Source organism: Lingula anatina, chromosome 1 (assembly GCF_051362555.1).
Source record: "Lingula anatina isolate TDL-2025a chromosome 1, LinAna3.0, whole genome shotgun sequence".
Lineage (NCBI taxonomy): Eukaryota > Metazoa > Brachiopoda > Lingulata > Lingulida > Lingulidae > Lingula > Lingula anatina.
This window is the reverse complement of record NC_141767.1, coordinates 8,054,265-8,078,354: the sequence shown is the minus strand read 5'-3', so window position 1 is coordinate 8,078,354 and position 24,090 is coordinate 8,054,265. Positions and strand designations below refer to the sequence as shown.

Here is a 24,090-nt window from a genome sequence, read left to right as displayed (position 1 = left end):
ATGCAGTAAAAAAACAGAAAGTCGACAATAGATAAGAAACAATCACTAGAAGCTTTCAGTGGACGTATAATATACTGCAAATACTTGCATAAAAAGCGATCAAAACGTTTATCATTATCATATCACCGAATAAATTTGAACTGATATAAATTGAGCAGAAAACCCGTTAAAATATAGTAGATATAAAAATACAATTATACGCGGTTAACTACTCCCTAAAATTAAACCAGAAAAACAATGTGTCAATGTCCAATAGATTAGGGTAATCAATTATTTATCACCAGTGCAAACACGTGTCAAATGCTCTTGTGGCACCTGGACCTCGCGAAGAAAGTATTGCATTAGTATTGCAAGTGTTGATATAAACACATTTACACCGCTTGTCACGATCATGTAGTAGACCAAATCGTAATCGAGATTTCCCAAGTGTGGTCCCGTAAAATGACATCTTACTGATTAGGGATTTACGGTAAAATGTGCTGGGAGTGTCTCATGTGATTCAATCTATCACAGCTCTCCTGGAGATAAGCCAGATGGCTCAATGACAAGTTTTACACAATCTGTAACATTTTCAACACTTTATTATTGTATTCTCCAGTCAAATTCATAACTTAAATGATACAATATACAGTAAATAAATTAGAATAAATTAGACACAATAAATTACTTATATCATATGAAATCTACTCTAACTATCGCCGCTTTCACTAAAAACACATAAAGAATGATGCAATTAAGTTAAGGAGATTTAAGAGCATGCTTTACACGTTTATCCCTACTCCATGTGAATGAAAGCACGTACTTTGTGATGCCGTCAATACAATATGGCAAGGCATATTACAAAAAAGTGCCTGGTTTTACTTAGTAACCTCTAAACATCCAAGTTAACATTGTTGGCACGCTTGCAAACAGCAGTTGTGGCCGGTTGTATACGATTATTCATATTCAATCAGTAGGAAATGTGTAATTGCATCTGTAAAAGTGGGATCAACCTTGGAAGGGAGGGCCACACGCGAACTTCCTACGACTTCAGTGCCTACCCGCTCGGTAGGAGGTTCCTAATTCATAACTGAATTGCACTTTGTAGGAATTCTCTCTTTTCAGCTAAACCCAACAAGAAGCGAAATGCATTTGGTCAATACAGGTGCAACGAAAGCCATCAACAACAACAAAATAATAATAATAATAATAATAATAATAATAATAATAACACATAGGTTATAGTGTAGAGAACGCAATTTGCATCGAGATCATTACGATATCTAACCAAAATTTCGACAAACACAGTCCTCTCCATAATGTCTTCGTTCTCATATATTAAACAGCGGCAGTCTAAGTGATATACTGTGGTTGTGCGTACCTTCCATAGATATCTAGTTAGAGTAATGGGCATTTGTGCAAATTTGTAAGAATCGCTTCCAGCAATTCTTTCTTTTTTCTCGTATCAGGGGCACTGGCATCTCTCCAACCAATTTTGAATGGCTAACCACTATACTCTCTCAAGCTTAAGTACACCGGTATTATCACATAATGCTGTTTTAAAAATATTTTTAGAATTTGAAGCATTAAACAAGATTGTACAGGTATACAAACATTTCTTGCATTTCCGAAGAGAGCTTCGAGTATTGGTGCAAAGATGCTAGTGTATATTCTTGTCTCGGCGTTGTGGTAACAGGAGATAAAGAGTAACTGTCTAATGTCACTGTATTTCGCTGCTGTTCCACTGGAATCTGCAATGTTGCCATCTGAAACAATAAAAAATACGCATTGAATAAACTTATTCTCTGAATTCTGTATCATAATTGCTGACAAGCACGTATAATAGAGATGGTGAAAGTGGGGCACCTTTTGCATGTACAAGGACTCATTTCATCTCCTACAGAGCTTAGTGCACACTTCATAGCTAGCTAACCATCACAAATATATTACCAATAAATGCTCGAATACAAACAGAAGAGTATATCGTTAAAACGTAATAATTTTCACGCAAAATTCAAAAAGAGAACGACTTACATCATCTTTTAAGTTCGTTATCAGATTGGAAGTGGCATCCATTAAGTCCTCCATGTGGCAATAGAAGGTGTATGCTCCGGAACATTCAAGCTGCGGACAGAACCCACGGTTTCCAGGGCACAGTGCTTCCTGCTCCATCTTGCTGACGTTTGCCATCACAAATCTGTAGCGGGAAACATCCTTGAGCACGCTGTTGAGAGCCACCTAAAAATAAAAAAAAAAATACATGGCAGTCATTAGAATAATAACTGGGAATCTTTAACCTATACCATTGTAGCTAGAACACAGGGTACACGCTTTAAAGTAAACGAATTTTGCATTTTTAAAGAAATCAGTTGTTCAGGAATACATCGATATGTTCAATTGTATATGTCTTGTATTTCTTCCTCTTTAAGCGGATATTTCGGCACATGATGAAGTATAGAACATTTTCACAATCATTAATCAATGACAAAATGTAATATTTTGACCTGTAGTGCATCATAGTATTTTATCTTTTGCAATTTGTTAATCTAACATGTTATTATTACTGTTTCAGATAAGGCAACGTTTATAAAAGTACATTACTGCATGATAAAAGTACATTACTGCCGTCAATTAATAGAGCGACGATGGCATATTTGAGATATATTTGTCCTTGCTTTCTTGTGAGACCATTCAGAAAACATATTTATGGCATACATGATATTCAGTCTGTACATCCTCTCTTACAATCATAAACAGTAAAAAGAGATAAGCTTACCGTAAATGCGTCCTCCTCTTGCATTGGTTCAACGCTGACAGAACCTAGTCTGGGTAGTCCATACTTTCCAACTAAAGTTGATGAAAACTCTGAACAGCTTCTGAAAACCCCTGGGATGCTTTCCCTCACCTTACTACACTGAAAAATATCCAATTTGTATCTGTCTATAACAGTCACTTTCGAAATATACTGTCTCTGTGTTAGGGTTTATGGTAAGGTAATTAGGAATAGCTGAAATCGTTGAAACTGGCCGTACAGTCTCATGGAAGGCACGTGCTCCGTGCCCTTTTGAACGAGAGTAATTTATTCAAGTTTGTAAATTATAGGTACATACGTCTACCAAAATCTGTACCAGAAAGTTTAAATACTAGGGGTGATAAATTAACACTGGTGTCTGAATTCTCTTCGCTTCGATTTATTTTATTTGCCAAGCTGGTTTTGGGACAGCGTTTTAAGCAACGTCCCAAAGGTCTTGGAAACAGCGTAACACATCAACCAAAATGCTTCTATTAAACTTAGGGGATAATGCATCTGTCTGTCCTTTTGTCTGATGACCTACTAATAGTGATACAAATATTTTATACATTACTCAGATTTATTAAATAAATGGTCATTTACACTAAAGTAGCACGTTTTCAAACTGGCCACTTAAAGAATCCTGTCACAGGAACTATATAATGAAGATTAATCATGTGATCAAATTGATTTTTTATATAAACTATGTAATCGAGTTTTACTTTGCTTTACGGGTTTGTAAATTGTTCGTAATATTTCATACAATAACCAAAACTATTATATCATATCAACTTTATCATCACTCGTGCCTATTGGCATGTGCTTACTCACGAAAAAAGAAGAAAAGACCACAGAGATTAACTGGGTGATCATCGGAAGCATTAGCATATATCTCCAACGAATTGACTCTCACCTAACGTCTCTCTTAAAGTCCAAATTGCACGAAGGTAATGCATTTCCAGCAAACATAGAATACCTATTAGCGTCATCTACATTCGGTTTGGATACTTCAAATTAATACAATGTCACAAACGCACATTTCATACTCTACGGAATTAACCTGATATTGTTTTTTTGAAATCAGGCATTTCTTTCAATCTGAAAAGTTTTATCAGCCGTTAAAGTTGAGCTCCACTTAATAATTCTTAACGGCGTGCTGATATAAATAAAGACCCACCCTGGATAGTTTACCTGTTGTTTAATTTTGTAGGGGGTGAGCACCTCTCTAGTAAGTAAAATGAATTATTCATTAACGTATCAAGCTTTCATGATGGATAGCTTATCTTTGTACCATTACTTATATTTATTCCTTAGGTTTTTAAGTGTAAGGACATACTCACGTAATAACTGAATGATTCCTTGCACAACGAACGGACCTCATGTGCCATTTGAGCTAGGTTCTTGATCTTTAACTTCTTCATTTGACGTGCTGTTGGAGCTCTTCGCACCCTAGCTGCCCATGAATCCAGCACAGACTCGCCAACATTATTTGGCCTACTTGCTCCAAAGCTTTGAGAACGAGCTTGAACCCGTTTTAATCTGTCTATCAAATTTCTGAAAGCGTCCCTCTTTGGTAAATTTTCGCTAGGAAACCAAGGGAATGGATTAGTTGAAACCGGGCTTGTTGCACCGGTATCCAACATGAACAGTACAATAAACAAACCACTTAACGCGACAGCATATAACCTTGGCGCTGAAATGGAAAGGTTGAATGTGCTTATATTAGGATACTAGAAAAAACATGGAAGAAGCTGGACTAAAATGAATAATTGTTATATGAAATTTACGGCAAGCAAACCCATTATGTAACAATTACCAACGTGACGCTAAGCGAAATGAAGCAGTGATATCTACTTGAAAATAGTCGACAGAAGCATCCAGATGACAATTTACTTTGTTTTAACAAAAAGTAGAGATATTTACCACACATCCTTTGGTCAACCTTAATAATTCCTTTCCACTGCAAATATACGCTTCAAATTGACAAAGAGCAAAACTCACCTATCTACCATATCATTCTGCATTTTATACCTCCAGAACAGCCACTGGCTTCCGACCATTATCCTCTGATATACGACACGCGCAAAACACATCAAAATAATTAATTAGGATGAAAACGTAAATTCGTTCATTCAGTTTGTCGCTGCTGGACGGCACTTGGAAGTGTTAAAAGAAGGCGTGAGAGAAAGCATGGCCGATCAAAATCGTCTAGGTCAAAGGAGAACACAGATGCCAATGCCTGATTGGATGCTGGCACCACATATTTCGGTTGCGTCACACGAAATAACCAATGGCAGCGGGTCTCCGGAAGGCATACTAATGAATGGGTCTGCGATTTCTAAGAAGGGTTGACCCCAACCTTGACTGTTGACGGGAATAACCACAAACCACCAAGAAAACCAAGTTCATAGGAAAAGTAACGTTATATTTACATGGTTTATAAATGGATTTGAAAAGTGGTATTAAGAAAACCTTAATGTTCCATCGCACAATAAATAAAGATCAATGGTTTTGGGGGAACAACCCACTTGGTACTATTATTTACTCACTTGCCTGGTGGCTGAAAAATTGCGCGATGTAAGATTATTACATATGGATATTTTTGCATAGAAACTCTCCAAATTATTGTTTTCTGTAAATGGCGCGTTATCTTTCATCATTTATCACTATTCACCGCGTCAAAAAATAGATAGTTAAAAATAGTTAATTCAAACTGCCACCCACATGTACAATTATTACTCTATTGTACTCTGTGACGGACATGAAGATTAATATCGTAGGCCAAGATGAATCGTATGGATTATGCACCAAATTACAGCATAGATTAACAATTGTCTTTGCAAGGACCTATGTATGACGCAAAAACGCCGACTTATCAGGAGACACTAATTTCTGGAATAGGCCTACTATGAAGACTGCATGTCCGTCTTGAATACTCTTCTAGCAATTGGACTAAAAGAAGTGTACCAAAAACCCTCTGTATACTATGCCAATGCCCATTATCTAACCGTCAAATGTTTCTTTAAAACACTGTAAATTATTACAATGTTGGTCGAGAAAGGTCACTCCGAACACAAAACAGGTGACGGCAGTATGTAATCTGCAGCCATTCATGTTTCATTTTGAGTTATCTTTGGTCTCTGCTACAGTTTTAACAATGTAAGAAGTAACTATTAAAGTTCATAATATGAAGCGAGTGCATTGGCTAATGGCATATCACGTACAATGTTAAATACTGTAAGTGAGTTGGCAGTTGTACATACATGTGCACTGTAAGAGGAAAAAATGCCATTTTATCATGATCTTGACCCTGATATATATTTACGTAAAGCCTCATGGTTTAACTGGTAGTTTAATGTTTGCATACCGTTAACACTCTGCAGATATCTGTTTAAACCGTGTCTGAAGTCTTACTTTTTATAAGCTGGCGATATTTGGCAGTTTTGTATTGTTGGCCTTTAATTTCCAGTTATCAATTTCAGTTCACGAAGATGCCTTTGGAAACAACACTAATACATATTTCTTTTTTTATTTTACTTGATTTCGATCCTCTTCAGAAATGATCATTGAAAATACTTATAATGCAAGATAATTATTTAGTTTCAATACGAAGCGATTTGTGTGAATTGGAGCAGAAAATGCAAAGAGAAATAACTGGGAAATAAATAAGCATGAGTCTGTGGCAAATGAAGCATTTATAATTTCTAGAATAATAATAATAATAATAATAATAATAATAATAATAATAATAATAATAATAATAATAACAGGTGTCTTTATCCTTAACGGTAAATATTTTGGGCACCATATTTAATTAATTATTATTTTTTTTTTTTTGGGGGGGGGGAGATAATGTCTTTCCTTTTATGACGTATTAATCATTTGTGATAAAACACCTATAAGTGCTTGCCAAGCATCTAATGAAAGCAAGTATACTGGAGCACAGGAAATAGTGGATCAGGACTGATGATTAATATCTATTAGCAAGCACACTGTAAATGTCTCCATCCCATGTAAGAAATTCTCAGTCAACGAACCCCAAGATTACGTAAGTGAATGCGATTCTTGGCAATTAGTTAATTAAAACTGAGTATCCCGGATTTCCTGCCGGTGTGAAACGGGCGACCCTGGGTGAGTACGAGGTGTGCTAGACTATTAATGGTCTGAACAACTTGGGTATGCTGTGATTCTGGGGTGTTTCCGTGCAAAAAACTAATAACCATGCCCATTTTGATAGGTGGATATTATCTATGCGGTTTTCAGACCAATGCTTGGTGGGGAAAGGAGCACGCCGCCTTTGTGGTTTGAAGTCTTTGGTTCGAAACAAGTGTTTTTACAGCAAACGGAGACATAATGTCACAAATGGATTAATGCCACACAAACCATAGTTTGAAGCTTTCGAATCTTTCTTAGGTTACCCTATTGGTCCACCATTCTTCAAAACTTCAAAGAAACCCCTAATCCGCCCACTTTTGGCCCAACCTTAGCTATGGGTTTGGTTCCCAACCAAAATGTTTCTTTAGAATATATGTAAAGTAATTTATTAGTATTTAGGGAAAACATCACACGGCAACACATGTGAAGTTCCTAGAAACATTTGAACAATCTTGTTGTTCCGTTAATGATGCATCTAGAACTCTAGATCTAGTGAGGCAACAGTGCAGTGAATTGGTAATACCCTACTGATAGAAGTGCAAACTGCACGACCAAATGCCCAAGACGAAAAAGCAACTCACTGAATAATAATTAATCATGAAAATACAATTCAAACTCAGTCTAACACATTTGAAAGTACTGCATACATAGTGTATGCTGACACGACTCTTACGACTTTGTTCCAGTGCAAGAGATCCTATTCATCAATGTTAAAGCATTCCAATCATAATTAATGACCCCATTAATCAAGTAAAAGTGATTGCTGCTCAATCTACTATGCATTGACAGAGAGTATACCGCATTGACTAACGTCAATCAGCCACGTGACTCGAATGCACCGGTTCCGTCAAAACAAATAGTTCATTACAATATCTTACTTAACTTTAATTATTGAAGGAACATTTCACTGAGAGAATTTAAAGCACGCCAAGAAATACTTACGGTATGCCTGCGATTTGCGTTTCAAATGATTTATGCAAGTCTGTTAAACCAATTACGTGCTGAATTGACGCGAATGTCAAAAACAGAACAACAGTGTAAAATCAGTCTTTGTATGTATGACTAGAAAGCTAAAAAAATAGAATGATAATAAGCGTTAAGTCGCCTGTCTGTCAAAACTTTACAGGAGTATGAAATTAAGATACGTATTTCTGTCTTTTTAAATGATAACTTTATCATCTTTTACCATAGTCAGTTTTAAATAACAGACATAACAGGCCCGTAGCCAGGGGGGTTCGGGGGGTTCGAAAGAACCGCCCTTTTTGTCAGGAAAATGTCCATTTTGGGTAAAATTTGATCTAGCATAAGGCTGGGTGCCAATTCAAAATTTAGATATGAGTCTTTGAATTTTTCCTGAGATCTGGTTTGCATTACTATTTTATCTGGTTTTGTGAAGTTTTAAATCTGAATATTACATTGTCGGTATAGCTAATTAAGTCCCCGTCAATGTACTCGACAGATGCATAATTTTCACTATATTAATATAACAAAAATACAATGAAGACTTTTCATTGCTTTTTTTCTCATTAAAATCACAGTTAATTAAGGCAAACTCCACGTAAGTACTGTTTCCATTAAAAAAGATTTTTGTAGGTGTTCAGCTATTTCCTTCAGTGCACCACGACTTAGAATGTGACTCTATGCAGGTTACCATGGCACATTTTGTGTGCTGTCTGTCTCACTCTAGAATATCTGGCAAATTAATTGTGGTTCTTAATATACGACAGCACGTGATTTTTTTTACTCACCCCCGGGGGTTCTAATCCGACGGCAGACCTTAGGGTCCTTTATTTTCTCTGTCTTTATCTACATAGGCCTACATGTAGAATTGCAATTGAAAAATAAATAAATAAATAATACTATGTAATACTATGTTATAGAGTTTCTTAGTTGAAATATTTTAGAAATTGCCTCCGATGACTGTAAAGTTTACAAATTTACATGTACATATAAGTCAACACTGGCTACCATAAAGATTAAAAAAACTCAGTTAAATTAAAAGTAACATGTACTTTTAACTAGTAAACCCACTTCCAAAATATTTATAATCACTAAACTAAAATATAAAATTCATCTTTAATAGGTATACCACCGGGAGAACAACACACAGTCGGGATATAGATCTGTAACAAGGTTAAGGTACATGTAGATGAAGAGGAGAGGTCACAGCGGAATACGTGCCCCCGGTCCCCCGACCCATCCTTCCCAGGCATCCCCCTTTTCCCCTCAAGACACAACGCCAAACTGAGCAATTTTAATTCCCTGTGTCCTAGAAGGAGCCCTCGTCAGCTGTGTTCTATTTGCTATTGACTCTGCCCCCTTTCCCTTTACTCAAATTATGGATCCACAAGTGCTTTAGACCGTTATCCTATTGGAGCCGATGGAGCTGTGACAACGAATGCGTTCACGCAATGGAATATACGACTGTGCGAGGAAAAGAAGTGAAAATCGTATCATTTAGTATTGGCTCTCACCTAACACATTGCAGGAGACCATTCTTACTATTTCAGCTTTAGGCGAAGGGGGGATTATATGAAAATATGAAAAATATAGACTCTTCCGTTCTTTCATTTCATTATCTATTATTTCTTTTAAAAATCCGATGAAAATCTGAAAGCTGAAAAGCTGCAGAGTTTGAGCATATTTTCTAAGTACTCCATCATCACCATGCGACGCCATAACTCCGAACGTTGGTGATCGCTTTCGTCCACCTATTCTATATATTTCCAGTCTTTCTTTTCTGGCCACCGACAACTCACACACCTCATCCGCCAACCCCTCTCTGACCTTTCATTTCATTTGTCATTTCCCTTTTCTCACTAGGCCTTCTCACGACATGAACACTCGGTTCCGTTTTCTGTCTTTTTGCTCTCCAAAACGCCTCTGCCCTTCATTCTTCACTTTCCCAACACTTCTCTTTATTATTAATATCATCCCAACTGATCCTGGTCATTGTCCTTTATGTCTCAAAGTACTTAATCATTTACATATATTCTGCTTCCCGGAACCAACCCCTCGCCTTATCTGGAAACTGTCATTATAGAATGTAATAAAATTAGTAAAAGAAACAAAATAATAGATGGTGCGCTCATGCCTGGAAAATGTATATAGAGTATGAAACATACCTGTATAGCACGTGGTTGATGATGTTCAGACACGTGGCGAAGCCATGACAAGCGCGTCAAGTCATGCAACTGCTATATCTATCGTTTGGCGTGGGCTATTTTTTGTGCTATTAATCTGCTCCAAAGAACAAGAAGGAATTAACCAAACACCACACATCTACAAAAATGGAGAATTAACAAATCGCTAAGAAACGGGAGCGGCTTGCAAATATACAGAAAAAAATATCAAAACACATTTAAACTGTTCTACATACAGCAGTTGTGATATGTAGATCATTAATTGTATTACATGTATCTTTTGAGTGACTAAGGTACCGTGGCGTCTTTATTACCACTGCCCCCAGTATATTAAAGGGATAACAACTCTTCACATGAGATTCAAAAGTCCACGATAAATACATTATAAACAACACATAGAAGTATAATAAATTCCATTTTACAACCAAAACCGCGGTTATCGCAAGCATTCTAGAATCTGAGCTTGCCAATGGACCACGTGGACCTTCATAGATGGCAACCTTCCGTAAAATTCTCCAAAATGGTTATTACCACTAACCACACTTAATCGATTCACTTTGAATGTCGAACGGATTCATTAACCCTTGGAAAGTATGGTAAATTGTCTTTACTCCCAGAAATCCGTTTTATGGCACTTTTTCCGCCAAAGTGAAGAGTTGTCATCTCTTTATGTTAAGCATACACCTGTTATCCGCGGGGGTTTGGGGGGACTGGTAGAACACTAGGGGATCCAGGTTATGAGACATTAGGGAAATATATGGACATTTGGGGTATTTAACAGTATTTTTGTGGGTCTCAGACCAGTAGGTCTACTCTTTCGGTAAGGGACACACCCAATTCCGGTATTTGAATGGGAAAAGGGAGTGGGTGGGCTACCCACCCCCTGAATCTTTCAGAAAACAGTGTAGCATCTACTGTTATCGTAAATGACATAGTGTCTTATTGTATGATCACCTTATACACACGCGTTATCATATTGTGCAAGGACAGTGTCTAGGTGGTAGCGCCTAGCACCAACGAGCCCTGCTTTGGCGATAACGACATGGAGATTAGAGCATGAATGCGGTTAGGAGATTATTTGGTGCATTTGAATCCTAGTATAGTAACTTGAATGTATCAACCGCTCCTTCGTAGCTGTCATTATGATGATGGCTTAGTGTATTACAAAATATGGCTTTTAGATCATAATGTTTCTTTCAACACAGGTAAACTACACTACCGGTAGCTGTACATCTGGGTAGAGATTATTCTAACAACCACAGCCTCATTTTGATGATGTCTTGCGAGACCCTGATATAATGAGTGGTCATAACTTTTGTTGAAAAAAACAAAAAATCAAACGCTTATGTTCAGTGCTGGATGGATTTAAAGGGCCTTAGTTACATATATCCTCAAGGTCGCAGTTCCCATTATTTACTGAGACGATGTGTAGGTTTGATCTTTTGAAGTGCACTGATGCTTACTTTATATTAATAATTGACAAACCAGCTAGCCCCCAGATTTAAAAAAAAGCAAGCAAAGTTCCTTTCAAGGATTAAACATATGTGTTGAAATAACACCTTTTCCATAATATCCTGTCAGATTCGCCCTCTCTGAGATTATATTGCTTATAATTTAATAACAAAACACGATATGACATCTCATGAAAAACGATATTTGAGTCCAGTTAGGAAATCTTATAAAATCCCGCCTCTTTATCGTGAAGGTCAACAAAATAAAATATGTACTGCTGAGATAGCTGAGAACCGGGCTCCCCGTGCCACCCCTTGTTGTGTCTAAACTGGGACACTTCGGCAGACCACCACTCCCCTCTGTTCTGGTCTGACAGAGACTGCGCGAGGGAGAATAATGGGGATCAAGATGATTAACACGCTGCTAATAAGCGCTGCGATGGTGCTTTCCTGTGCAAAAAACGCTCTTGGTAAGTATGAGCACTATCGGGGACGATTTGTGACAAGGGCATTTGGACTGATCTCTTAAAATATCGAAGAGATTAGTTGGTTTCGTTCTCTTCGGTGTATTTCACATTTTATATCCCCTTTGCTCACTATGTTATAGCCATCTCTGGTATAATGTCTCTGATGGAAATTATGTGACTTAGCAGTCGTACCGGTCACTCCTTCAGCCTCGCCCTTGCCGTACGCTCGAGTATATGTTTGTTGTCAGTGCGTCTGTTTGTTAATTGTGCTCTATGTCGGATATCTATCTGAACCTATGATTGTGGAGATGCAGTGCATGTGTAACAAGCATTGCTCCTTTGTCTTTAATTGCCAAAAGGTGAATACGTATCAGAAAGAAAGAGTCTAAAGTTTCTTACACATTTTTAAACTGTAATGTTTTCTACATCTGTTTCATAAACGCGTGTTAACAATTGCGTATTTATATTTAAGGCAATACAGTGGGATTCGTCAAAGTCCGCCCACACCCAACCATGCACATGAAATGGTCAAGTTTGATATAGAGGTTAACACAAACGATATACATGTACACACGTAGCTTCAGTCGACGTGAGACCTTTCTTGTAATTTTCAGGTAAAGGAGCCACATGTAATTTTGATGGATCCTTTTGTGGGTACTCGTTGTCTGCAGATGAAGATAGATTTAAATGGCAACAGATTGGAAGAAATAAGGGATTACCAACTGAAGACCACACAGTTGGCACAAAAGGTATTTTTTCTCCCCCTCTCTTTGTGTGTGTGTGTGGGGGGGGGGGGGGGCGCGTCTGTGTGACTGTATGTGAAAAGGTTTAGTGCAAATGTTCTGATACCCTTAGAAATCTGCTCTGTCTATTGGAAACTGCATTGAAATCAAAGGCTGGCTCGAAAGGGTTATTATATAATTTTTCCACACTCCATTGCACGACAACGTTTTATGGATAACATTTTTGTTTTCGTACCCAAGGTCCTAATGGTCAGTTCCTTACAGTCAAGTGGACAAGTGGTGCTGCTGGAAACCAGAAAGCAATTATAACATCACCACGTATTTCTCAGGCAAATGCTCCATGTAGCATAGGATTTTATTATTACATGAACAGTGACCAAATATCATTAACCGCACACTTGAAAACAGCGACAATGCAAGAGACAAAACAAATATGGGCCCACCAAGTAAAAAGGAATATGTGGACATACAGTGGACCAATTAACATCACTTCTTTCTCCAACCTAGGGGACTTTCAGGTATGTGAAAGCGGCCGTATCCGTTTCAGGCTAGCTTTTTATTGTTAATCTTTTTTTCCTTTTTCGGTATCCCTTACTTTCAAAGGACACAAAAGATTTTGATTTCGAAGTATCTCATGAAGTTAATGCAACTTGGAAATCTATAGTCAATCGGGTTATATCTACTGTTGTATACGAGTAGTTTTATGCATCATTATATTTACTATTCAGGTACTGATTCAAGCCCAAATAAAGCCTGGTAATGCTTTTAGTACGATCGTATCCATCGACGATGTAACATTCACTGGCTGTGGTACGTTTTCTTTCTTTGAAATATACACACACTATGATCGCATCCACAACGAGTTGAGCCAGGCTTTACAAATCCTGGGGACTAAATATGGCGGTCGTACATGAAAGAAAAACCGCCTAATCTTTTAATAGTCTCTCCGCCTCTCAACACGCCTCCCCACACGTCCTCCCTGCGGGGGGACAGTCATTATATCTCGGCTCCATTGGGACGACACATGGGGAGGCGTGTACTTAAAATGGGCAGATGTAGAGTAGTGGATATTAATATGAAAAAGGATTATTCTCTGCTGCACAAGTAGAACGGTTTGAATCATATTGATATTTTAACAGAACACGTCAATGCATTACATGGAATTGGTCATCCTTAGGTCGATTCTTTTATATTGGAAAATAAAAGTGTATCTGCTAATAATGATATCACACATTACTAGTACATGTAGTTCCCTAGTCGAGTTCAGTTTATTTGCATTTCATCATCCTGTTGTTGTTTTCCTAGGCAATGGCGCAGGCCCTGTTAATCCAACCTCATCAACAACTCTTAAAACTACGACCACGCCTTCCACCACATCTAGTACGACAAATTCGATGAAAATTACTACCTCGACGCCAACTTCTTTTTCAGGTAATATACTTGTTTCCGATTATGAGTAAATATTAATTTGCTTTCTTTGTTTGACGTAAGTTTTTATGCAAATATCTGCGCTTCTGCTGAATTATGTTTGAAATAAATTGGATTGTAGAACACCCCTTATCTATAAAAAATGAAAAAGTTTAATTATTCTGCGGTTAACGCTATTTTTTTAAGGCCGGATAAGTAGTTAAGGAATCTTCCAGTCCCAACTGTTTAGAGAATCATATTTATAGCAATAAACCTGTTTTTATTACATATCCTCATAGCTTTTTTATCTATGAAGTCAACTGATGTAAAATGTCTCTGTTGGAAATTATCAAAGATATAGCAATTGTACCGGCTACCTATATGGGTCCTGACGCCCCGTCCTTGCTGTCTTGCTAGGTTGTCTGTTTGTGAGCTACAAGTGTGCGTCCATTCGTTAATTGTGCTCTCAATTGAGATATGACAAGCATGTATTAGCCCTTTGTGTTTAACTGCTAAAAGATGAATAGACATCATAAAAAGAGTCTTATCAACATGTTTTAAAGCACTCTCCTGTCAAAAGACAATGGGACGCGCCGTGCTTTATTTCGTGTAAAGTCACGTCATCCACGAATGCATTCCACGCACCAGTGCACAGGGTTAATTACTCGTGCTTTAAGCCAGATAAGGCACTCGGCGCTGAGCTTTACGCTTCGCCTCGCCAATTATCTGCTCTATTTCGCGTAAAGCTCAGCGCCTCGTACTTTATCTATACCTTCTTACCCATTCTAATTGCAATGATTTCTACATTTGTATTACAAACACATATTTTATACATATATGGCCGCATTCTGAACTGGACTAACTAGTCTGCGGGTCAAATATGGCGACCCAATAAATAGCTTGCCGTCTAATCCGCTTATAGACACTGCCCTTTAAATAGATTCCCGTGCGGAAGCATTCAAGTGGGTCGGCCATACACATGTATTTGACTGCGCACACCTCTACCATGCAAATGAAATGGTTAATATTTGAAATGCTTAGTCGTATAGAAGTAATACTTTCCTCCAGATGAATAATAATTTTTACACCTCTCCGAGTAGCATTTTAATGCAAACGATATAGCCTGATCATGGAAGTGAAACTATTGACTTATTTTCAGGTGATGGAGTTACGTGTAATTTTGATGGATCCTTTTGTGGGTACTTGTTGTCTTCAGATGAAGACAGATTTAAATGGCAACAGATTGGATGGAATCAAGGATTACCAACTAAAGATCACACATTTGGCTCAAAAGGTGTTTTTTTTTCTCTACCCCTCTCTCTGTTTGTGTGTGTGTGTGTGTCTGTCTGTCTGCTTGCGTGCGTGTGTGTGTGACTGTATGTGAAATAATACATACCTAGGGATGTTATATGACCGTGGCGATATGATGATCACTGAAGCCTGTCCATTTAGCCAAGCTTCAGTGAAGATCGAAGGCAACCTCGAGCCGCTACCCAAAAAGATCTCGCTTCACTCGACATTTCTGCGTAGCGTCTCTCGGAAAACTCGGATTTAACCTCGATGTAGTCTAGAATTCCACGACTACATCTTGGTTATATCAGTCGAGGTCTCTTAAATGCTGAAAGCCAAATACAGAGTGATCATGCGACCTTCTTGGCATCAAGAGAATAGTTACATTGTACGTTGCTTGCGTTATATAACTACCAGTAGACAAATGTAAAATCTCTCACACTCTTAAAAAATTAGCATAAACTTTTCATGTTTAACAATTATTATTTATAATTTTATTACTAAGTCATATCATATGGGTATGGTTCGAAAACGGGAATTCGTTTACATTTAAGCCACACGTGCATACAAATTATTTGTAAATCTATAACTTTTTAACGAGGGTTGTGTTATTTACCTTTTGTTTTTAAGCTGTTCTTCTTCCTCTTTATCAGATATATCGGTAAAAATCAAATATATTCCCCCTTTGAACTTGCAATTACATGTAGCACATGAATGCTCTGAAAACTAGCACATGCATATTCCGAAACCGGCTCGTAGTAAAAAATGTCACCAAAACGTAAAATTGTTACTCTTGTGGACTCGAAATAAACATCCATTTGATTTTGACTATATACTGTAACCGCCTCGTCGTCAGAAATAACAATAAAAACTAGAATTATTACTCCCGTGAACTTGTAATAAACATCCGTCTGATTTTGACTATATTCCGGAACTGCATCGTTGTCAGAAATATCACCAAAAAGTAAATTTCTTTCTCCTTTGCACTTGTGAAAAATTATAGTCCGGTCCGACGCTCCTTGTTTATTAAATACCTTTCAAGCCAGTTGAACGTCCACGACAAGTATTTAGCAAAAATTGGCCAAATTGGTCAGACATTACCTAAGAATTTGGCGGGAGGTGACCAGAACACGTGGACGAGTTTATTCGTATAACATCTCTAGAGCGTGATATAGGGTCACTTTATTCGATTTTAGGGGTGTTTTAGGATGAAATGACTGTATTTTTTCTCGGTATGTATGTCAAATAATACACTCTCACCCTCTCGCGATATATGCCATTATGGCATGTCATTATAACATCACCACGTATTCCTCAGACAAATGTTCCATGTAGCATAGGATTTTATTATTACATGAACAGTGACCAAATATCATTAACCGCACACTTGAAAACAGGGTCAATGCAACAGACAAAACAAATATGGGCCCACCAAGTAAAAGGAAAAGGTTGGACATACAGTGGGCCAATTGATATCACTTCTCTCTCAAACCTAGGGTACTTTCAGGTTTGTGAAAGCGGCCGTATCCGTTTCAGGCTAGCTTTTTATTGTTCATCATTTTTTTCCTTTTTCGATATCCTTTACTTTCAAAGGACACAAAACATTTTGATTTCGAAGTATCTGATGAAGTTAATGTAACTTTGAAATCTAGTCACTCGGGCTATATCTACTGTTGTATGCGAGTAGTTTTATACATACTTCAATTCATTATTCAGGTTCTGATTCAAGCTCAAATAAAGCCTGGTTTTGCTTTTGGTAAAGTCGTATCCATCGACGATGTAACATTCACTGGCTGTGGTATGTTTTCTTTCTTTTGAAATATACACACACTAAAATTGGTAAATGTAGAGTAGTAGATACGAATATGACTCAGAATTATTATCTGCTGCACAAGTAGAACGGTTTGAATCATATTGATATTTTAACAGAACACGTCAATGCATTACATGTAATTGGTCATCCTTAGATCATTTATTTTTTGGAAAATAAAAGTGTATATGCTAAAAATGATATTACACATTACTAGTAGTTCGCTAGTCGAGTTCAGTTTATTTGCATTTCATCTTCATGTTGTTTTTTCCTCAGGTAATGGCGCAGGCCCTGTTAATCCAACCTCATCAACAACCCAGCAGGCAGAGTGACATTGGATCAACGTTGAAAACAGGTTGGGACGTTGAATCGCCGTTGATCTACCTAATTTCAACGTCAATCAATGTTGATCCAGTCACATCAAAACGCCGTCATAATTTGACGTTGACTCAACGTTGTATATTGGTCATTGACTCAACGTTGTTGTTTGGTCGTCGTAATACAAGACATGGATCGTACTTTATAATATTAATTATTGAAAACGTGATTCTATGTTTATCAATACTGTAACGAACTTTATCAAAATATTAAAAACGGTGCATCCCCAGAAATGCACTGCATGACGTCACGCTTAGCCCACTGCGCATGCGTGCACTTTTAATGAGTTGCTAGATTGCCATAGGAAAATGAATGGGTTCGCGATTCGTGGGTTGTTCGTGATAATTGACAAACTAACGGCCTGATGCCGATCGACAGCAACGCTGTGCTTTGCTTCAAGCAACTCCTGACCAAATATCGCTAGGGTATTAAAAAAAATTCTGTTGTACACACGTACTAAGAAGTTTGCCGTGTATTGCCAAGCCTACCCTCAGCAAAACGCACATATTTTCAGAAATAGTGATTTTAGACGGTAGATTCACTCAGAAACAAAGGCAAAACAATTCGTTGCCGATAGCACCAGCAGATAGCAGCACCATACAGAGTCTGATTAAAAACCTTCATGGCAATTGAAGAACTTTTACCACTGTACAATGGAGTCCAAAAAAAAGCACTTAGCACAAATGTGAAACTGCCCAGTGCAAGGCCAAGAATTCAATCAGTATTTTCAATCATATTATCAGATTCTACATAAATTGACTGACAATATCACTACTCAGTATTTAACTAATCCAAAATTCCTATCATAATTCAATAATAATGCAAAATTCTTCTTTCAGATTGCTATTTATTTTAAATTTTTATGCTGCAACTGTTCCAAAATAATTTTGTTATAAAGGAAAAATGCAAATAACAAGTGGAAGACCAATTTTACCCACATTATTCAATTATTTGAATATAAAAAGAATAAGATCACGATATAACAAATTAAAATAATATTTCATGAACTCTTTCATGAATAACATATTAAACAAAATTAAAGTTATAAATTAGTGGTAATGGCTTATTCTGGAATATGTGACCTCTGCACATCATCAGTACCTGACTTGGTGCAGTATAGTTACTACTTAGATACAGAGTTAGATTTAATAATGTAACAATAAGAACAATATATATTACAATAAACTTCTCTGCACATGTCAGACACTTGTTACCATGAACTAACACTACTTGACAATGGGCTGAGCACTTATCACAGAGTCTGTGTGCGATGCCATTGTTGTGCTGTGATTGGCTAGTTGAGTCACGTGAAGCCCTACTGTAGAGCCCTCGCGTATCGTGTGAATGCTGCGCATTTCTGGCCATGGACAGTTGTTTTGTGTCTTTAGTGAACTAGTGAATTTTCTTATCTTGTTATTCAGAAATACATTCCAATAAACTCCCTTGCAAGGTCAGCTAACACTAGGATGACTAAGTCGCTGTAAATGTGAGGGAGTGAAGTTAACGATGTTGACAGTTCACGGTACCCTGTCATAGACAGACAGGTTGAGGTGACCGTGACTTTCTTATAAATATATATAAAAACCTTGGAAACCCTAACTTAAAGGCCATACATATACACCCTACATATATTTAGCCATAAAGAGCGTCCTACTGCTAAACACATCCAGGCTAAAAGCGTGTAACATGCAAAACATGCTTAGGAGCTAAATGCGTTGAAAAATGAGACAAAGCAGGCACTTATATGTTTTCACAGTGTAAGTTATAATTGTGTACATGTGTTTTGTACCAAAAATAAAAAACATTTCAGGTCATTTTAATGTCTTTTCATACAAGAATTTTGTCTAACAACTGGGGTTGATACAATGTTGTTATCTGACGTTGATACAACGTTGTTATTTGACGTTGATCCAACTTTCCAATCCAATGTTAATCCAACGTCTTGTCAACGTTATAGTTCAACATTGTTTTAACGTTGAAACAACATGATTTTCCCGCTGGGAACTCTTAAAACTACGACCACGCCCTCCACCACATCTAGTACGACAATTTCGATGAAAATTACTACCTCGACGCCAACTTCTTTTTCAGGTAATATACTTGTTTCCGATTATTAGTAAAGATTAATTAGCTTTCTTTGTTTGACGTAAGCTTTTATGCAAATATCTCCGCTTCTGTGAATAATGTTTCAAATAAATTGGATTGTAGAACACCCCTTATCTATAAAAAATGAAAAAGTTTTATTATTCTGCGGTTAACGTTATTTTTCTTAAGGCCGAATCAGTACTTAAGGAATCTTCCAGTCCCGACTGTTAAGATAATCAAATTTATACAACCAAAACACACAAAATTAGTGATTTGTTCTAGGTCAACACGCCATCAACATAATTGAACATAATTGGATTCAAACCTATTTGAATTTTCTGTATGGAAAATCAACACTGCCTCAGTCTCCACATATTAAACCACATCTGTTTAGATGAATCGATCCTTATAAATCGTCAAGTTTGTTAGCTCAAAGATCTCGCATAGCCCGACACTCTTATTTTTTCAGTTTAGGCTTAGGTTGGTAATAGCATATGAGAATTAGACTGTTTGAAATGATTATCATAAGTGTAATTGGTTTAATGTACAGTTGTAAGCTGTTTTTATCTAGAATCTTAATCTTTTTAAAAAGTTATCATTTTAAAAAATTCTATATATTTTGGTAATTTTTTTCTCAGGTACTTGTTTTTATGCAAAGTTTACTGAAAATGTTTAATGGATTTAGACCCTAAATAAAATATAATATCATTATTAATGCATAAGACGTCAAGAGATATTCGGAGAGAGGTGGGATAATTTGGACTAAAAACTACAATTAAGATAATCGATTGTATTTATGTAGGAAATGGTTTGTTTTTAGTGATGGTAATATCTTTGTTAATAATACATCAACATTTTGTTTATAGGAAATTGTCTTAGTTTGGATCTTGTGTCTACACATTTTGACCTTAAGCAGTTGACCAAGACAAGGTGATAACAGATGTCCAGGGTTATAAAATGTCTTAGCTGCTGTGTATCTAGGCACAATCATTTATTTTTAAGATAAGATAAGACTTTATTTAGCCAATTATAAAAATCGGAAATCATTTTCCATTTGGAGCAAGTTTGGTAATTTACATAGCAAAAGTAATACAGTAGATAAATTAAGAATTTGGTTTTGAGATCCAATTAAGCGTTTACTGCCTTAAAAAGTTAAAAGTCTACTATTGCTTGGTAAAAACGTAAAAAGTGATGATTTTTTACGAAAAAGTGATGATGCAGGATGAGAAGTCTTCCATGGTGTTGACGGTTCTTTTTCCCATTCTCTCTTTAAAAATATCATCCAGCTTGGATAGATCCTGCCCGATAATCTTGCTTGCAGCTTTTACAACGTTGGTTAGTTTATTTCTTTCCTTCCCAGTTGTTCCACTATACCATATTATAATTCCGTAAGCCAGGATGCTTTCAATTACACACCTGTAAAAATTGACTAAAATAGGCACGCTATCAGTAAAAGTTTTCGATGATCTTAAAAAATGCATTCTTTGCCGTGCCTTAATTCTTTACACTCTTCGCGGTGTTATCTTTCCAATTCAATTTACTCTTCAGGGCCCGGTTGCACCAACAGGGCATAAATTTACTCGGCTACGACTGTCGTAAACCGCAACGCCTTGCGTCCGTGCGCCACCCAGCAGGCATAGTTGCGTTGGATCAACGTTGAAAACAGGTTGATACGTTGATCTACCTAAATTCAAAGTAAAATCAACGTTGATCCAGCCACGTCGAAACACCGTCATAATGTGACGTTGACTCAACGTTGTATTTTGGTCAATGACACAACCTTGCAGTTATGGATTGTAATTTAAAATATTAATTATTGAAAACGTGATGCTTTGTTTATCAATACTGTAACTAAATTTATCAAAATAATAACAAAAGGGGTTTAAAGTAAAAGTGACAGTTGTTTTGTGTCTTTAGTTAACTAGTGAATTTTCTTAACTTGTTATTCAGAAATACATTCCAATAAACTGAATTCCTTGCAAGGTCAGCTAACACTAGGATGAATAAGTTGCTGTAAATGTGATGGAGTTAACAGTTCTTGGTAACCTGTTATAGATAGGTTGAGGTGACTGTGACTTTGTTGTATATATAAGAAGATAACTACAACCATATATATATATATATATATATATATATATATATATATATATATATATATAAGAAAAGAACTTTATATTTTAATCTAAACCTTGGAAACTTTAACTTAAAGGCCATACATTTATACCCTACATATATATAGCCATCAAACATGTCCTACTGCTAAACACATCCAGGCTAATTTGCCGCTGGGTGGGGTTGATATAACATTGTTTTCTGACGTTGATACAACGTTGTTATCCGAGGTTGACACAACTTTCAAATCCAACGTTTATCCAATGTCTTCTCAACGTTATGGTTTAACGTTGTTTCAACGTTAAAACAACACAATTTGTCCGCTGGGCAGGTTTACTCTCCCTGCTTACGCCCGTTGCACCAAGACAAAAACTGATCGTCTTAACTACGCTCGAGTAACGCCCTGTTGCGTCACTGGCCAACAATACGTGGATGGTATAATTGGGCAAATGAGGAGTTCTCAGCTGCAGTCATAATGAAATGATGACATAAATAAACACAAAAGGAACATTTCAGTGACGGAGAAATTCATAAGCTACATTATTCCATTTTCATTTAGAAATAAGAACGTTAAAATATGTTAACATTGCTGTGGCCTTGGATATATAGCAATAAAATAGTAAATATATTCCGAATCAAAATATTATTATAGTATGCTATTATAGTATGCTGTTGTAAATGAGAAAAAACGCGATGGAGGCAGTACGTATTCCTGTTAATGGATTTGAACACCTTCACATTTGTTACTGAAACTTTTGAGTCTGAAAATAATGCAAAAATTGCACCTTTAACCCCAACATTGCTTTCTTTTCATAATTTTATAACAGTGTCGACAATTTATATATAGTTTTTTAAAAACCAAATTGTCATCAAACTCTCTCTGTGACAGCCTAGCCATAGTGGAAAACGAGCTACGACCGACTTACACCACCTAGCTGACAGGCGTAAATTTACGACTAAGTTAAGACCGACGTAAACACTATTCCAGTATGGTGCAACTGGCTTTTCTCGGGCGTAGAATTTTGCGCCCGGTTTACACCGGTGTGAACGGAATGCAGGTCCGCCCGGAACCGAGGTCCTACGGATCTCGGTTCCTAGGAACGGTGGTCCTACGGACCACCGTTCCTGAGGAATGATAGTCCTAATGGGACCTGCATTCCTGATATAATAAAGGATAGGACTTCTATTCCTGGCGGACCTGCATTACGTTTACATTAGTCAACGGAATGGAGGTCCGCCCTATAACTATGTCCGACCATTTAAAATAGCAACTAGTGGATAATGACTATTGGCAGTAATATTATGCTTTAGTGAGCACATATAAGTGCTCCGTAAAATCGGCGGTTTGCCAGTTCGTCTCCCTGGTGTAGTGGTAGGGCCGTGCAGTATAATGGATACTGTATAGAGTAGTTGTGTAAGTGGATGGTGGTTCGAATTTCGTTTACAGAAATTAAATTGTTTACTTTTCGTGTGAGTTTTTTTCTTTTGTTTTATCCTAGTCGTCATTTTTGCCACGTAGCAAATTTTTTGATTGGTTACAGACATAGCCAGATGTCACACGCTACCTTGTTCTACTATAAATACCGCTCATATATGAATACCACACCCTCACTAGACGTTTGATATGGAAGGGACAAGCAGCATACCGACCAGGCCCGAAGTTGAAGTTATTTTCGAATATCTTCAGGAGGGCACGTATCCTATCGAGACAACACCAACAAAGAAAAGAGTTATTCGGAGAACAAGCAAGTCTAATCATAAAGTAAACTTTCAATTTTAATGATGTTAAATATGCAATATTATTAGAGGTCACACTTCGTTATACGCAGATATACAATTCCAGGGATGTGTGTCCAATGGACCTATGTACCCTGTATAAATGTCCTGCAGGGGGTTACTATTTCATGGGTATTTATGCCCGGGGGACTACCATTTCTGGGATTTTAGGTCCGGGGGACTACCATTTCTAGGATTTTAGGTCCGGGGGACTACCATTTCTAGGATTTTAGGTCCGGGGGACTACCATTTCTAGGATTTTAGGTCCGGGGACTACCATTTCTGGGATTTTAGGTCCAGGGGACTACCATTTCTGGGATTTTAGGTCCTGGGACAGCTGCTTACGATTCCTTTTCTCAGTTTTAAACTCGAACAAAATAACAGTAGTCTAGGTCAATAATTCCTTTAACATCATGAGTACACATATATGCAGATTGAACAAGGCAAGCTCTATTACAGAGTTAGCAAGAGGAAAGTGAGGGACGTAGCAGATGAAGGGCATA

The 24,090-nt window shown here is 37.2% G+C and overlaps 3 protein-coding genes across 6 annotated transcripts; 2 read left to right on the top strand and 1 right to left on the bottom strand.

Annotated features, from left to right (window-relative positions):
* Positions 1-563: 563 nt before the first annotated feature.
* On the bottom strand, positions 564-5,313 carry LOC106150477 (uncharacterized). Of its 4 annotated transcripts, XM_087002868.1 has the most exons (6): positions 4,694-4,780; positions 4,111-4,463; positions 2,756-2,893; positions 2,014-2,217; positions 1,594-1,745; positions 564-1,104 (listed from the first exon to the last, which is right to left on the bottom strand). In XM_087002868.1, exons 1-6 carry the CDS (start codon positions 4,698-4,700, stop codon positions 1,101-1,103), a joined length of 858 nt encoding a protein of 285 aa, XP_086858994.1. In that variant the 5' UTR covers positions 4,701-4,780; the 3' UTR covers positions 564-1,100. The 4 variants fall into 4 exon arrangements, with proteins under 4 accessions (XP_086858994.1, XP_013378785.1, XP_013378784.2 ...); XM_013523331.2 differs by having other exon boundaries at positions 564-1,745; positions 4,772-5,313; XM_013523330.2 differs by having other exon boundaries at positions 564-1,745.
* Positions 5,314-11,823: 6,510 nt separating this feature from the next.
* Positions 11,824-15,525, top strand: LOC106168694 (MAM and LDL-receptor class A domain-containing protein 1). The gene is made up of 6 exons (XM_087000049.1): positions 11,824-11,989; positions 12,601-12,735; positions 12,970-13,247; positions 13,458-13,539; positions 14,035-14,160; positions 15,296-15,525. Exons 1-6 carry the CDS (start codon positions 11,917-11,919, stop codon positions 15,508-15,510), a joined length of 909 nt encoding a protein of 302 aa, XP_086856175.1. The 5' UTR covers positions 11,824-11,916; the 3' UTR covers positions 15,511-15,525.
* A 1,172-nt stretch (positions 15,526-16,697) lies between these two features.
* LOC106168692 (uncharacterized) lies at positions 16,698-18,385 on the top strand. Its single transcript, XM_087000047.1, has 3 exons — positions 16,698-16,933; positions 17,143-17,224; positions 17,513-18,385. The coding sequence occupies exons 1-3, from the start codon at positions 16,700-16,702 to the stop codon at positions 17,566-17,568; spliced, it is 372 nt and encodes a 123-aa protein (XP_086856173.1). The 5' UTR covers positions 16,698-16,699; the 3' UTR covers positions 17,569-18,385.
* Positions 18,386-24,090: the final 5,705 nt, after the last annotated feature.

What these genes read in the sequence shown, in the direction of transcription:
- LOC106150477 (XM_013523330.2), bottom strand. An exon ending in AGGAATCATTCAGTTATTAC is followed by an intron (nt 2,894 to 4,110) that starts GTGAGTATGTCC and finishes GATATTTTTCAG; the next exon opens with TGTAGTAAGGTGAGGGAAAG. An exon ending in TAACGAACTTAAAAGATGAT is followed by an intron (nt 1,746 to 2,013) that starts GTAAGTCGTTCT and finishes TTATTGTTTCAG; the next exon opens with ATGGCAACATTGCAGATTCC.
- LOC106168694 (XM_087000049.1), top strand. Translation starts at nt 11,917, where the DNA reads ATGGGGATCAAGATGATTAACACGCTGCTAATAAGCGCTGCGATGGTG. An exon ending in CTGTGCAAAAAACGCTCTTG is followed by an intron (nt 11,990 to 12,600) that starts GTAAGTATGAGC and finishes TGTAATTTTCAG; the next exon opens with GTAAAGGAGCCACATGTAAT. An exon ending in CCAACCTAGGGGACTTTCAG is followed by an intron (nt 13,248 to 13,457) that starts GTATGTGAAAGC and finishes TTTACTATTCAG; the next exon opens with GTACTGATTCAAGCCCAAAT.
- LOC106168692 (XM_087000047.1), top strand. Translation starts at nt 16,700, where the DNA reads ATGCCATTATGGCATGTCATTATAACATCACCACGTATTCCTCAGACA. An exon ending in CAAACCTAGGGTACTTTCAG is followed by an intron (nt 16,934 to 17,142) that starts GTTTGTGAAAGC and finishes TTCATTATTCAG; the next exon opens with GTTCTGATTCAAGCTCAAAT. An exon ending in TGTAACATTCACTGGCTGTG is followed by an intron (nt 17,225 to 17,512) that starts GTATGTTTTCTT and finishes TTTTTTCCTCAG; the next exon opens with GTAATGGCGCAGGCCCTGTT.